The 15,872-nt window shown below is 43.1% G+C and overlaps 1 protein-coding gene across 1 annotated transcript; it reads right to left on the reverse strand.

Annotated features, from left to right (window-relative positions):
* Nucleotides 1-134: 134 nt before the first annotated feature.
* XKRX (XK related X-linked) lies at nt 135-14,887 on the reverse strand. The gene is made up of 3 exons (XM_079766038.1): nt 14,244-14,887; nt 9,574-9,842; nt 135-1,787 (listed from the first exon to the last, which is right to left on the reverse strand). The coding sequence occupies exons 1-3, from the start codon at nt 14,576-14,578 to the stop codon at nt 1,042-1,044; spliced, it is 1,350 nt and encodes a 449-aa protein (XP_079622164.1). The 5' UTR covers nt 14,579-14,887; the 3' UTR covers nt 135-1,041.
* Between the last annotated feature and the right edge of the window lie 985 nt (nt 14,888-15,872).

Genomic DNA, 15,872 nt, shown 5'->3' on the forward strand with positions numbered 1-15,872 from the left:
ATAAAATCCCATGTCACATGATTTACTGTGATCTTATTTCCCTCCTCTGCCTTCACTCTACCTTAGAGTGTCAGCCACCATCTCAATCCCGAACAACATGAAGGTGATATCCAAGCTATTCTCTTTCCCTTAAAAAAACAAATCAACAAAATACTCAAGACAGTAGAAGACACAATGAAATATTCATTTCTTACACACATTAGAAACGTTTTTAATTACAGTTCACCTTCTCTGAAGTTCATATCAAGTAGTAAAATGCCAGAAGCACAGAAAAGACGGGTTGGAGGGAATCCCTGATAATGAGCTACAAAGTGAGAGATTTTACTCAACCACTCCACTTTACATACAAGCTGCAGGCCCATGCAGGTCCCTGAGAAAAAGAGTCATTCTGGCATATTCCCTGAAGGATTCCTACTCTCCACTCCCTCCTCAGAGTGTGCCTACAATAGGCCGCTGAAAAGAGAGGTCCTTGATGAATGATCATTAGTAAAATTCTAATGGAAAGCTAACTCATTAGGCGGGCAGCTCTTTGAATAGTAGAATTTTTTTCTTCTTAACCAGAGTTTCTCGTTGGAATTAAAGACCCCAGCCACACTTACATGTTCCACATTAGTCAGAATGTTTCCTGAAGGGTAAACATAGTAAGCAGTCACATCCTCTGATCAGTCAGGGTATATTCTAGTAGGATTCTGGGCTTTCAGCTTAGCCTCGGGAAAGCTTAGTAATGCACCTCAAACAAATGAGCAGATCTAGAAGGTCACAGAGAGCCTAAGGTGCATGGAGGTAAGTTATCCCATAGGGAGACGAGACAGCTGACCTGAGTGGGAGGAGTGTAAATGCTATCTCTGACCCTTATGAATATATGGTGGCTATCTTGGTGTCCAAACATAACAGTCGATCTTAAAGAAATAAAACCTATTTTACCATAACACTCAAGAAAACATTCTGGTGGGTATTCAGCTATGAGCCTCATCCTCTCCTTAAATTTCACAGTTGTTCTTGACCACCTTAAACCCGTCCCCAAATACCCAGGAGATAGAATTAGACAACACTTTGCCTTGCTTCAGCATCAAATGATGGCTCCAAGTTCTCAACCCTGCCCTGAGGGTGCCGGTGGCAACAGACACAGTGGAGGTAGTCCACTATGTTGTGGGTGAAGAGTGAGCGCAATGGATGCAAGTACTGAAAGAAAAGGAGCATGAAACCAATGGAAATCAGGTAAGCAATAATGAGCTGCAAGGCAATCAAGGAATGGCAGTAATTCAATAGCACTTTCACTCCAAAGAACTTAAAAACCAGGACCATGATCACATTCTCTACCAATCTCACACTATAGTGCAGGCCCATATGTCCCCAGTTCTGACCTTTTTCAACAAGGTCCCTGTCTGCCAACTTCAACTGCAACGCTGACCAGCAAGAGAAGTTGATGCCAGCATAGAGTACGGTAATGGAAATCAGTACCACAAGGGTGCCAACCTGGCTGAAATTTTTTTCAATGTTATTGGGCATCTGGGCACCACTCCTCCAGAATTTAACCCAAGGCTCAAAGAGGATAATCAGGAAGTTGAGCAATAAGAATGGTACAGCCTTCAATTTCAAAGTGGCTGAGAAGAGCACCAAAATCAGGAGGCGGGAAGTAATTTCCAATGTTCTCCAGATGGTGATGCAGAGAACTTCTAGTGGCCCGAGGCGAATCTTGTATTCATCGTACTTGATCTGGATAGCCAACATATTGCAGAGGGTAGCCCCATAGGTGACAGATATCAGGGAAAAGACCATTAGCACAACTGTAAGGAGAAAAAAAGAAACAAAAAATAGGCATTAAGTCAATGTTGATGAAGCTTATATTCTGACCAGAGGTCCAGAAAGATGATAAGGAGACTTGAAGGCCCCAGTTAAGAGCAAACTCATGTATGAGCATAGCTATGTAAACAAATAGCAAACCCAGAAAGAAAATGGAAAGAAATAAACTAATATATGTATTTTCATAATAAGGGTTACATCAGTTTTTATACTTTTTCTATGTTTCTCTACTTTCTAAATTTCCCATGATGAACATATGCTGTAATATTTTGATAAACATACAAAATGAACTTTTTAAAAACAATGGATCTCAAAACTAGCATTGAGAGGTCACTAACACAAGAGGAGCACATCTTACCTTATAATAGAGAAACAGGCAAATTGACCGCACCTCCGCTATGCCCACGATTGGGCCGGCAGGAGGCTGGGGGCGGGACTCCAGGTGGCATATCCGCCCTTGAGAAGATCAAGATGGCGGTGCCCAGTGGCTGGGCCCATGCCGCCGCTCCCCGGGGTGCCTGGGGCGATCGGCACCCTGGGGGGGCGTGGCTGGGCCCATCGGCACCCCGGGGGGGCGTGGCCGGACCCATGCCGCCGCTCCCGGGGGTGCCTGGGGTGATCGGCCACCTAGGGGGGCGTGTCCGGGCCCCTCCCACCCCTCCCGCCCCTCCCGGGAGGCGATGGGCCACCCGGGGGGGCGTGGCTGGCCCCTCCCGCCCCTCCCGGGGGTCCGGGGGGGGGGGGCGATCGGCCACCTTGGGGGGCGTGGCCCGGCCCCTCCTGCCGCTCCCAGGGGTCCCAGGGGCCGAGGCTTTCCGGGCCTTGGGCACCAGCGGGGAGCCTGCACCGATCGATCGCAGGAAACCACTGGGGGTTGGCTCCTGTGATCGGTAGCAGGGACGCTGGGTGCGGCGAGCCCAAGGCCAGGAAAGCCTGGGGCGGAGGCTTTCCCGGCCTTGGGCACCAGTGGGCAGCCTGCACGGATCGCAGGAAACCACTGGGGGTCGGCTCCTGCGATCCTTAGCAAGGATGTTGAGTGCCCCCGAGCCCAAGGCCACCGCCTGAGGCCAAGCCCTGACCCTGAAAAAGGCAGAAGGCGGTGGCCACAGCCAAGGCCTGGGTCCCTGGTGCTGGCAGAAAACTGGTGCAGGCAGCCAGGTGAATGAAGGTCTATTGCACGAATCTTCGTGCAAATGGGCTACTAGTATAAAGATAAAAGACAGCATCTACCTGATGAAACAGGCTTCTGAGCAAACAATGAAGGAGGCAGAAAGAGCTCTTATCTAAAAAATAATCCAGTCTTAAGAGATTTACAGAGAATGCCTTTGGTTATAGAAATTCTTTCCTTGGTGTGGTTCTGCTTCAAGGAATTAATCTTGTTTGTGAGTACTTCAAGAATGTGTCAAAATGTATACTGGAAATTCCATGAGGGAAGAAGGGACCATGTTTATTTTATTTACTGCGATATCCCCAGAGCCTAACACACTGCCCAGAATATAGTATGTGCTCAATAAATGTTTGTGGAACTAATGAAGAATTCTGAGTTTAGAGAGGCAGCTTAAAATACTTATGTTTAGAAGTCCTTGGTTCAGCTGTGGGGAAGCTTGTGAAAGTGACTGAGTAACTATGTACCTCAGTTCCACCAATTCACTGAGATACTCTAGAGTTACTTGTATTAATTACTATCAATGGCAATTTGCCACCCCAATGTTTTGGTATACCTTAGGAATTGCCAAACTTCCAGCAGAGTGGTTTAAAATATAAAAACTCCATTTCCTAGCCTATAACATCCATACCACTGTATGTTAGAGGGGCCTGAAGGATTAGAATACTTCCTAACCTGCTATACTAAATCTTAACTATAGACAACGCCATGGCCACCTTTCTTTTGTTCCTTTATAGCAAAGAATACTGATAACTAAGAAATATCTAGTTCTCACAAGGAGAATGAGAGGGTCTGAGGGGTACTTATCCAAAAACCAAAACTACTTGAGCTTTATGTTCCCATGAAAACACTGCATCCAGGGAACTAGAGCAGTGAGATAATCTGCAGGAAAAGTGACAACATCCCCATGGACATCCTAAAGGATTTGTTTTCTACATCTTTTTCAGCTCTAAGTAGAGTGTTGGAATCTCAAAGACTGGAATGAGAGACTTTCTTAAAAGCTCTATTCTTAGCTTTATTATTTTTATTTTTTCAATTTTTATTAAGATATAATTGATATATAACATTGTATTAGTTTAAGGTGTGCAACATAATTATGTGATATAGTCTTAGCTTTCTAAACCACTCTCAGTCCCATCCTTGAGACTTAATGCTCAAGAGTTGGGAATGTCAGAGTGTACATACATCTATCCAAGTGTGGTGATGCTTTCCCTTTCATTAGAATTCACTTATTCATAGTAGTGTAATAAAAGAAGGAAAGGCTGATGCTTCCAAATAAATGTAAAAACAGCTTCCATCTGCCTTCCTACAAATAGACTCATGCCTAAAGAGATCATAATACTGTGAATGAATTTGATCACCTATGCTAATGCAGATGCCTCCAAGAGAAAAGGGGATTAGAAAAGGGGTAGCAAGAAGAAGATAGGAGGAAAACTAAACCAAAAAGTTGTTTACAAAACTTTAAAAGAGATTGTATTGTCAGAAAGTTTTTTAAAAAGCTTCCTTTATATCCTTTGAATAGTAATATGTTAGAAACACAGGATCTAAAGGCAGACATCCTGAATTCCAATCCAGTCTTTGCTACCTTTTACTTATGGAACCTTGGGGAATTTGCTTAACCTCTCAGTGCTTCTATTTCCTCATTTAGAAGATGGGGATAATAACAATAATTATCTCATAGGATTGTTGTGAGGATTAAATGAAATAATTACATGTAAAGGGCTTAGAGAAATGCCTGGAACATAGTAAATGCTATCTGCTAGCTACTATCATCATCATCATCATCCCCTATTTCCAAAAGTGTAGTGGGTGCATTTACTTTGGCACTACCAGGACACTTTGGAAATCAAGCAGTTTTAAAACTGATAGAACGCCTAGAAATAAGCCTTATAAAATTTGAATGACCTGTAACAAGAAAACTATTCTTGCTATAGGACCTGCATACTTACAGCATAGATTGTAGTGAGATTTCATGGAGGTATACTTGTCTCCAAACTTATCAAGTTGTATACATTAAATAGATAGAGGTTTTCATTTATTAGTTGTACCTCAAACAGTGTTTTAAAAATATTTAATGAAATGGAGAAATATATCATCTTCTAATATGAAATTGATTGATCCTGTAAAAATATAAATTACTTCCAAAATAGCATAAATAATTTAATGTAATTCCAATAACAGAGTCAATGAACTGTTATTTCATTTACCATTGTTATTGTTTGCTTTGTTTTGTTTTTTGGTGGGGGAGTTGACAAATTGATGGAAAATCATCTATTTGGAAGATCAGGATAAATTGCTCTATCAGATATGAGTTGTGAAAAGCCTTTGTAAAAAAGCCACAATATCTAAAAGCAATAAAAAATTTAAATACATAAACATTTAACCCTTCAGAATTTCAGAAGATACAAGTATAGTGTTGATCTTACACTTGTGTTGCACATATGTGCTGCATGTTACATGTATGACCTGTATAATGCACATTTAAAATATATGTATATACACAAAAGACATATACATGTATACACATATACTTATCAACAGCAGATAAAAGATTAATAGCCAGAATATATAAATAGCTCTTATCTATATATATAAAAGGCTAATATCCAAAGTGTCCCCTTGGGAGTTTGACCGGGAGACCAGGAGTTCGATCACTTGCTATGACGTGTGCTGACCACCAGGGGGTGGCACAGAATGAAGGACGGCCCCAGCTGGCAGCTGGAAGGAAGGCCCTGGCTAGCAGCCAGAAGACCCCGATCGGCCCTGAGTGCCAGCCAGGTCTAGGGACCCTACCCATGCACAAATTTCATGCACCAGGCCTCTAGTAAATTAATAAAAAGACAAACCACTAGATAAAGTGACTAAAATATGTAAACAAGCAATTTAAAGAACATAATGACCAAACATGAAAAGATGTAGAGCTTCATTCATAACAAATAATGCAAATTATATCTTAAAATAAGTTATTTTATAATTATACAAGTAAATAATATTTAGTTTAAGATATGAAGAAACAGGCACATTCATATATTGTTGGTGAGAATATAAATGCATACAATCTTTTTTGGGGGGTGGTATTTGGCAATACTGATAAAATTCTAAACACGCATATCTTTTTACGCAGAAGTTCTACTGCTCAGGATTTATCATACAAAGTCTCATTCCAGTACACATATGTTCAGTGGAGCATAGTTTATAATTAGAAAAATATTTGGTATGAAAAATTAGAAACAAACTTCAATCCTACCAAAAGAAGACTGGGGAAATAAGAAAGAATGGTCCAATTCATATAAGAAAAATATATATTACATATTTATCATTATTATTATTATATGTGTATGTATAAATAATTGAAAAGAAAAACATACTGGCTCAATTTCAAAAAAGACGCTGCTTAACAGAATGTTTAATATAGTTCTTTTTGGCAAAAACATACATACATGTATATGTTGTATGTATGTTTATATTTACACTAGAGGCCCAATGCACGAAATTTGTGTAAGAGTAGGCCTTCCTTTCCCCAGCTGCCGGCACTGGCTTCCCTCTGGCACCCAGGACCCGGGATTCCCTCGCAGCCTCTGCTTCGTCCGGGAGGTCATCCAGAAGGACATCCAGTCTAATTAGCATATTATGCTTTTATTTTTATAGATAGTAAAATTAAGTCTGGAAGGATATATACTGAATGATTAACAGAGAGTACCTTTTGGAAGTGAGATTACATCTCCTCTATTATATATACTAGAGGCCTGGTGCACGAAATTCGTGCACGGCGGGGAAGGTGGGTAGTGGGAGGTGTTGTCCCTCAGCCCAGCCTGCAGTCTCTCCAATCTGGGACCCCTCAAGGGACCTTCATTTTTTCCTTCAAGAGTGTGGTGGAAAAACCCTAGATTACCTTCTTGGATTCTTATAACCCAAATTACCAAGAACACTGCAATTGGTGGCCTACAGGGAACTTAGCCAATGAGTTGTCAGAAAAGGTATTTACTCTCAAAATGGTTTGGCTCAGTGGATAGACCGTGGGCCTGCAGACTGAAGGGTCCCAGGTTTGATTCCTGTTAAGGGCATGTACCTTGGTTGGAGGCATATCCCCAGTGGGGAGTGTGCAGGAGGCAGCTAATGGATGTTTCTCTCTCATTGATATTTCTGACTGTCTATCCCTCTCCCCTCTTCTCTGTTAAAAAAAAAAAAATCAATAAAATTTTTTTTAAAAAAGGTGTATCCTCTGCAGCTCATGCAGCCCCTGGGTTGTGTCCACTGGGCTAGGGACGTGTCCCTGCCACCCAGTGGTGGCTGCCGGGGGTCTCCACACACCCCAGAGGCCAGCAGCCATCCCCCTGTGGAGGGCGCTAGGCTGGGGGCGTGGACACAATCTGCCACTTGGTGCTGGAGCTTGGAAAGCCTCTGGGGCGGGGTGGGAACATCCCCGTCTCCAAACGCCCCAAGGCCAGCAGCCAGCCCCACCATGGGCCCCAGGCTCGAGGCTTGCAGGGACCCTGGGCAGCACACAGCGGTGGCTGCTAGGGTCTCGGCAAACCCAGGAGGCCAGCAGCAGCCGCTGGTCCTGGGTGCCTGGCTGGGGGCGTGGCCCCAAACTGCCGCTTTGTGCAGGAGCCTTTGCAAGTGGCTTGGGGAGGCCAGCAGCCAGCCTGACCATGGGCCTCAAGCTCGGGGCTTGCAAGGACCCCGGGCAGCACACAGCAGTGGCCACCAGGGTCTCGGCACACCCCCGAGGCCAGCGGCAGCCCCCGGTCCTGGGCGCCTGGCTGGGGGCGTGGCCCCAAACCGCCGCTTTGTACAGGAGCCTTTGCAAGCCGCTGGGGGCGGGGAGGCACATCCCCGCATCGCTATAGCGACGCGGGGATGTTCCCGCCCGCCAGGTTGCTTGGCGCCTACACCCATAGGCTCTGAGTGGCCAGGGGGCGTTCTGGGACCCCTGACGCTCAGGACCTAAGCGCGGGCCTACAGGCTAGGAGCTGCCTGGGTCCGGAGGATGTTTCCTGGACCCAGGCCGCTCAGCGCCCACATATGCAAATTAACTGCCATCTTGTTCACTCTGATTGGCTGTGGGCATAGCAGAGGTGCGGTCAATTTGCATGTTTCTCTATTATAAGGTAGGATTCTGTATGGTTTTGAGTCTTTACCTTATCAGATTTTTATAATTAAAAAATAAGGATAAAAATAATATTACCTTTAAAAGTTTTTAAATAAGGACCCAAAATAATAAAACAAGATCATGATAACAATTTCAAACCATATAGAAGGGTATAAAGTAAAAAGTAAAAGTTGGCTGACTCATTTCCACTCCCCAGAGGTAAATTGTTTCTTGCATATCTTTCCATAAATTTTTCTTTGCATATACAATTACCTGTAGGTCAATTGATTTGTGTGTGTATTACTTCTGTAACATATACATATTTTGATTAGATGATTTGATAACCCTCAAAATTCTCAGGAATTTTATCATTATCATTTCTTTAAGAATTATCATTTCTTTCTCCTCCCACTATTGTCCATTCTAGATATGTGAAAAGCTCCAAGACTAATAGAACTTCGTGAACAATTCTTAATGGAGAAAAGTACAAAAGAGGGAAATTTTTCTCCTTACACTTATTTGAGACATGGGGCTTTGCCAAGCAGGGTCAGCACCAAATTGTACCCACAGCTGTAGCAGCTCCAGCCCAAGCAGATAAAGCTAATCTCAGGCTATTAAAAGTCATAAACAGTACTTTATCTCAACTTTGAAAACACTGATTCACATTTCATCCTCTGCCAAAGTTCTTACTCATCTCAGGATCTCTCTTTTACAAATGGGGAATTAAGACAGGGATCTCTTTGGTAACTTCCTCCAAAGATCACAGAGAAGGTCAGAAATGGGATCAGGTGTGACTCTCAGCAGTATTCACCCCACACCCCATTTCTTTCTCCCCACTGGAGTTGGGAGAAGTAATTCAATCAATGGCTTCCAAATATGGCTGATCAGACTCAATTAGCTACATTAAAAAATACAGATTCCTATCTTCCCCACACTCAGATTGATTCAGGAATGAGTAGAAAATGTAACTGTAAAAAGGAACTTCATGATCAGTAACATTTGGGCACCTCTTATTTAAATATGGTCATCCCTAAAGAAACCAACCAAACAAACAAACAAAAAATCATCAGTATAATTTAAACACTCTAGGCTAGAGAAAATGTCCTACTGACTGCTGGGATTACTAGCTTCTTCTGAGACATTTATTACTAGCCCAGAGAGGGTTTATCTGTGGCATTTTTAGTCTAAATAGCTTACCTCAATCTAAGAAATGTGGCAGGCCTGAGATGTCTGGATTCCCAAGTTCTTTGACTATCTACCAGTGCTATCCAGAACTTTCTACAATGATGGAAATGTTCTGTAACATATGTGCTGTCCAATAAGTGACCACTAGCCACACATAGCTATTGAACAATTGAAATGTAGCTAGTATGTCTGAGAAAGTAAATTTTTTATGTAATTTTTCATTTTCATAGCCACAGGAAGCTGTTGGCCAGTGTATTAGACAGCTCAGCTCTAGATTTCTGAGACCCTTGATTTAAGTGGAGCCCTCCCCAATCCTGACTCTACTCACCTCTACCCAGGGGGACCTCTGCAGAGATCAGGGTCACATAGAGCTGATAGGTCAGCTGGGGCACTGAACCCAGGAAGGCTTGGATCTGTGACATACGCTTGTAGGCATTGCGGTGCATAGCCAGGGTCCGGATGGAGTGGCCCACCTCCCATTCTATCAGCACCTCCTCGTCATTTATTAGCATCTTCTTTCGGGTGAGGCTGACATAGGGCTCCTCCTGCCCCTCTTTCTTCCACAGTGTGAGGTACTTAATCATGGCCTCCAAACATCTGCAGAGGTAAAGCATCATGGGAACTTAACTAAAGCTGTCCTGGAAAGGGAGGTATTTTTTTTTGGGGGGGAGGGGCGGAGTAACTCAGAGAAGTAGTGCTACTTTTTGCCATTCCTTCTTTCCCATTCTACACATTTCTTGTGAGTCAAAGAGTTGGTGGTGCCTTCTGCAAGTTACTTGAATCTAAATCCTTTCTTTTCTTTTTCAGTCAGTTACCCACCAACCTAAGAACACCATTTCAGAAGTGTCTCTTTGAGGAATTAAGGAATTTCTTTGCCACCTTAAGAATAAGCCTACAGGCAGGAAAGTGCCTTAAACATTAAGATATTAAGTAAACAATGTGTTGAGAGAGAATAATGATGTTCCAAAAGGTCTTGGTTGTCATAACACCTCAAGTTCCTAAGGTCAAGTGTTCCTTATTCAAAGCATTCAGCCCCATAATTGGGGCTTTTGAGTTCTGCTTTTTCAAGACAAAACTCACAACTATGAGTGTCTCAGCCAAACAAGTTTTGACTGGGATCTAGAGAAAACCTCTCACATACATGGGAAAGCCATTTAGCAACAAAGGTACTTAAAAGACTGACAACTCAGAACCTAATGTACTATATACCTAGGGCAGTGATGGGCAACCTTTTGAGCTTGGTGTGTCAAACTTCCCCAAAAAACTGAGCATAACTCGGGTAGTGTGTCACTTTGAGGAAAAAACATTATTTCGCGATATTTATAGTTTAAATAACATAAATGTATAATTGTTATATATAATTGTATTTAATAAACCAGCGGCCGCGTGTCATCAGAAATGGCTACGCGTGTCAGTGCTGACACGCGTGTCATAGGTTCGCCATCACAGACCTAGGGCATCTCAAAAGATTTCTCTACGGGTTGCTTTTGGGGCCTATGGACCTGTTTGGGAACAGCAGCCTTATAAATTCCATTATCTCTTTACAAAGAGGGAAACATACTAATGAGAGCCTGCTGCCCTTGAAAGTAAGACCACATTTCCTACTGTACCCCTCCTATCTCCCCCATATAAAGAAGAAGTCACTCGTAGTTCTGATGTAATGAATAGAAGACTAGCAACTAGATCATCTTGTTTTTAAACACCTGAATTACCACTTCCTCTTATTCACCCTGAAATGAATGGAAACTGTGGACTATTTATTATAAGTAAGAGCAGTTGTGAAAATTAAGCCATCTTTTCTGATAGGCTGAGGGTGGGAGGGGGTATATTTATCTTGCCCACCACCCTTATCACATAGTGGATAATTGATAAATGGGTATTTGCTGAATAAGTGAAAGAGTGAGAAAAAAAGTAAAGAAAACAAGGTGAGAAATAACGAGAGGAGAGTATAATAATAGCAGCATAATTTAATAAAAAAAAAATAGACCACAGACAAGCAGAGATGTATACAGTATGCTCCCTAGGCCTTTGGCTCCCAAGAGGAACATGTGCTAGCTGCCATTCTCCACAGGATCCCTTTGAGATTGGTGCTTGTATGACAGCCTGAAGCATGTAGTTCAAAACACCCACTTTCTAGGGACAAACTCTAAAACCCAGGAGAGAAAAAGATAGGAGAGAACAGAGAAGAAAAAAGCAACATTCTCTTCCTATTCAGGGAAAATGCCTAAGTGTATTTCTAACAAAAGGTTTTAGATTTTAACTCAAGCCTATCAATGTTATTGCTGAATAAAATTTTGAGGGTGGCAGTTGCATAAAGCATTCTCTTTAATGCTTCTAGTCTTAAGGATATTTACTAGTACTGGTTTAAGTAAGGGTGTTTGCCTTGCTTATAAGCTTCAGTAAATTAGAGTACATTTTCATTTCCAGAAGTTATCTTTGCATTTATATAAAGGAACCCAGCCCTGGCCAGTGTGGCTCAGTTGGATGAGCACTGTCCCATGCACCGAGAGGTCAAAAGTTTGATTCCCAGACAGGGCACATGCTCGATGGCCAGTAGGGGTTGTGCAGGAGGCAGCCAATCAATGTTTCTCTCTCACATTCTCTCACATCAATGTCTCTCTCTCTCTCTCTCTCTCTCTCTCTCTCTCTCTCTCTCTCTCTCTCCTTCCCCTCTTTCTAAAATCAATAAAAATATTTTTTAAAGGGAGCTAGGTCCTCCAAATAACTTCATTTGTCTAATAGCACTAATCAAGTTCCTATCTACCTAAAAAGTTATTTGTCTTGAAAATAATCATATCGAGGATATAATTTATGAGCTTTTAATTGTGTGTTTTTTCCATGCTGTGGGGCTAACTGACTGATATTATAAATGCTTTCCAGTCATTTCTAGTGGAAGCTAAATGACAAAAATAAAATATAGTATTCAACACTCCATATGGTGGCGTCCAAATCAAAGATGGCTTGGGAGGCCACAAAGCAAAAAGGGGAAGTCAGAACTGGGGGCTGGTATGAACTTGCTGACATTTGCATCTTGAGAGTACTTGATCTATTAACTAAATATCTTGCATTTGAAAAGGGAGAGAAGAATGGATTCCATGCTCCTCTAGTGACATCTCTAAATTTCTTGCTTCTAAGTTGACAAGGTCTTCCTTTTACAGCTTAACTTCAAAGATTTAGAACTGAAAAGGACCTTTTTAGATTACCTAGTCCAGTGGTCAGCAAACTCATTAATCTACAGAGCCAAATATCAACAGTACAACAATTGAAATTTCTTTTGAGAGCCAAATTTTTTAAACTTAAACTATATAGGTAGGTACATTGTTATTAACTTAATTAGGGTACGTGGTATTTTGTGGAAGAGCCACACTCAAGGGGCCAAAGAGCCGCATGTGGCTCGCGAGCCTCGGTTTGCCAACCACTGACCTAGTCCAAAGGTTAGGTATAGACCAGCTAAGTCACATCTGATCAATAGCTGTGATTTGTTTGGCATATACCATGTTTTTATTTTATTAGTCATGTGCCAAAATTTAAAATCATAGTATTTCATATCAAATTCTATTTTGGGAGCTTCTCCTGAAAAGTTGGGGGATCTGTCAATATGGGTCTGAATTTCAACAGGGAAACAATGGGCAGGAGCTCTAGAGTCTGCTTCAAAGGAGGCAGATCATGTGGACTCCAGATTGCCACAGTCATCACTACTCTCCATAATTTAACATGGAACTTTCTTTTCATTTATCATTACACATGAAGCTACTGTTTTTCTCATACATGGCCCATTTTATTAATTTATGATGCCTGCCTGGCCTCTGTAAGCATTTGAGAACCATGATCTAGCCCATACAACCCACTTATTTTACAGATGAAGAAACTGTAGGCCAAGGCATTTTGAAAGATTTTTATCAAGGCCATGCAACTAGTCAGTGACAGTTAGGGCTAACTAACAGGTCTCCTGAATTCCAGGCCACTGTTTCTGTTTATATCTCATATTTGCTCTGATGGAGCCTAATCAATTCTTCCCTGTTTAAACATATATTTTTAAATTTTTAAAGTGGAAGTTCCATCCTTAATCAGTTTTGGACTGTGTTTATTTCCACAAGGATAAGATATCTTCCCATTGAAATTACAACATCAGCACTCTGACCTATATTCCTCAGCTGACTGTAGGTTTCTGACTCTCTTGCAATCAAGACAAACTTGGTCCATTCCTTTCTCCTGACTTCATAAGTTTTGCAACATCTCCCTATCTGGATAATCCCATAGTGTCCAGATGAGACTGCTGACATAGATGCCTGTCTCCCTGGGATACGGCACATTCTTGTATCTTCAAGGCAATCGAATGGAAATACTTGATGCTACTACATTGTGCTACAGCATCCAGATGGACAAATGGACCATCTTTCTTTGCCCTTTTCTAACCATGTACCTTTACTTCAAAAAGATACAAAGAGATAAACAAGAATCGTAAGAGCTGGCAGAGAAAAATGAATTACAGTGAATTGGGGTACCAGATGACCACAGATGGCTTAAAATATCCAGCCCAAAAACTTCAGGATAAAGAAACTGAATGTGAGATGAGGTGTAGGGGTTAGGAACTTTCATTCAATTTATAGAGCATCTAAAAGGCAGAGTCAAAATAACACACTCTTCAGTTAAGTATGGCCTATGTGCACAAGGTGACCACATCAGTTGGTCCCTGCCAATTTTCCCAACCCAAATCCAGATAGCAAATTTTGTCTAATCTAGGTGTATCAATGGTACCATACATAGTTTTGGAACATAGGTACATGTCACATGTTCATCTTGGTGGCATTTAAGACTTCAGATAATATTTTTTGGATGGTAGGCAGGGAAGCCAAGGGTGGGAGGAAATGAGAGAATCAATTGGAGGCACAGTATCAGTCTCGTAAATATTAACTTCATCTTTCTCTGGACAAATTTGGGGTAGTGGTGGGGGGAAGGGGAAGAGGGGAGGTGGGAAGAGATTAAAAGGTTACTCACCTGATAACAGGTCCCAAAAGTATTAGATGCATAAACAATGATAGCGGCTTGTCTTTGGCCAGATCTCTGTGGACAAAAATGAGTGTCAACTGGACCATAATGGATGAAAACATAAAGAAGGAAAAGGTGTATGCCATCCAGTAGGTTTCACTATTCTTTCGATAGATTCTAACCATGTACAAGGCAGATGCAGCCTCCCCACAGTACAGAAAGGTGGAGAAAAGGATGCCAAATGGAAAGGTAAATCGGGGGTTGGCCCCACGGATGACATCTTCCTCCAGAGATGAAATTGGATCCACATTTGGCTCCTCAGGCATTTCATAAACTCGGTCCATTGTCAAGGTTCTGAGCGTTTTGGTCTGGTCTTCAGAGAGAACCCTTCCCAAATCCCCTAAGAGAACCCTGAAGCCACTGCAGTCCAAGTATTGGTAAGAAGAGCTGTCAAGTCCAATTCCAGAACGGAGATCTAATAGAACAGGAGACCCCTTTCTTCTAGTCTCAAATTAGACTTGTTGAGGTCTGGGATGGAGAGCCCAGGAGTACCACTTTGAACTTGATTCTCGATTGGCTCAGGATTCCAATTGTCAACATACGTGCTCTGAAACTTGGACAAGGCAAAAGCAAGCATTTTTGTGCCCGGTCCAAAATCCAGTTCCAGGCAGTTGAAGGGCCATGGGGACAGCTGTTTCCGTGTGGGCTCCTCCTTTCTCAGCCACCCCCCCCCCCGCCCCCAGGCAGGAGGATAGCCGCCCAGTTGAGCACTAACACTCAGCAGCTCCTCTCAAGGAGTCCTGACCAGTGTGCCCTCTCAAATCAGCCAAGAACTGAGCCAGGGTAGTAGAGGGAGCGCAGCCTGAGTGGCTCTTAGCTTGCCTTCTCGCCCGGTTCTCTCTCAGGACCCACGCTTAGTCGAAGGTTCTCAGGATGGCTTCTCAGATTCCACAAGCTCCGCCCCCAAGGCAGCCGGGCCTTGGATCGAGGCCACAACCCTGTCACTGAGCGCAGTCTTCGGGAAGAGAAGCTGAGAGCGCGCGCGCGCGCTACAGGATTAAGAGAAAGCTGGAGGGGCTTCTTTCCCACGAAAAAAAGTTTGCTTGCGTGAAGCACGACGTGCGGGGCGCCAACCTGGCCGGGCAGATGTCGCCAAACTTGAGTGCCATCTGCTGCCGGATGCTGCAGGGGTCCTAGTTCAGCAGTGAGAGGACGGTGGCTTCGGGAACTAAGGCACTGATGACTGGGGCTGGCTAAAAGGGAGGAACAACTGGGGCCAAACAAAGCCGGCTTGAGAGTTCCAGGGCAGGATGCTCAGTGTGGAGAGGCACGACAAAAAGGGGCTTGGATCAATCTTCAGAAGCACTTCAATCTTCAGAAGCACTTCTCGCCAGGACTCCGGACCCCAAAGGGAGCCACAGCTATTGTCTTCCCCAAAGCAGCAGACGCCTGCTTCTACTCCGCCCTCCCTAACTAGCTTGCTCCCACACTCGCTCAACCCACGCTTGGGCAGGTGTGTCTCTCTCAGGGTTGAACTTCCCTAGGTCCTATTGCCCTCCAGATAATACCACCGTGCGGTTGAGGGAAGACCTGGGAGGCAATTGGGCCATAGCGTTTCCTTTCTAGGCAAGACTCTAT

Source organism: Cnephaeus nilssonii (assembly GCF_951640355.1).
Source record: "Cnephaeus nilssonii genome assembly, chromosome: X".
Classification (NCBI taxonomy): Eukaryota; Metazoa; Chordata; class Mammalia; order Chiroptera; family Vespertilionidae; genus Cnephaeus; species Cnephaeus nilssonii.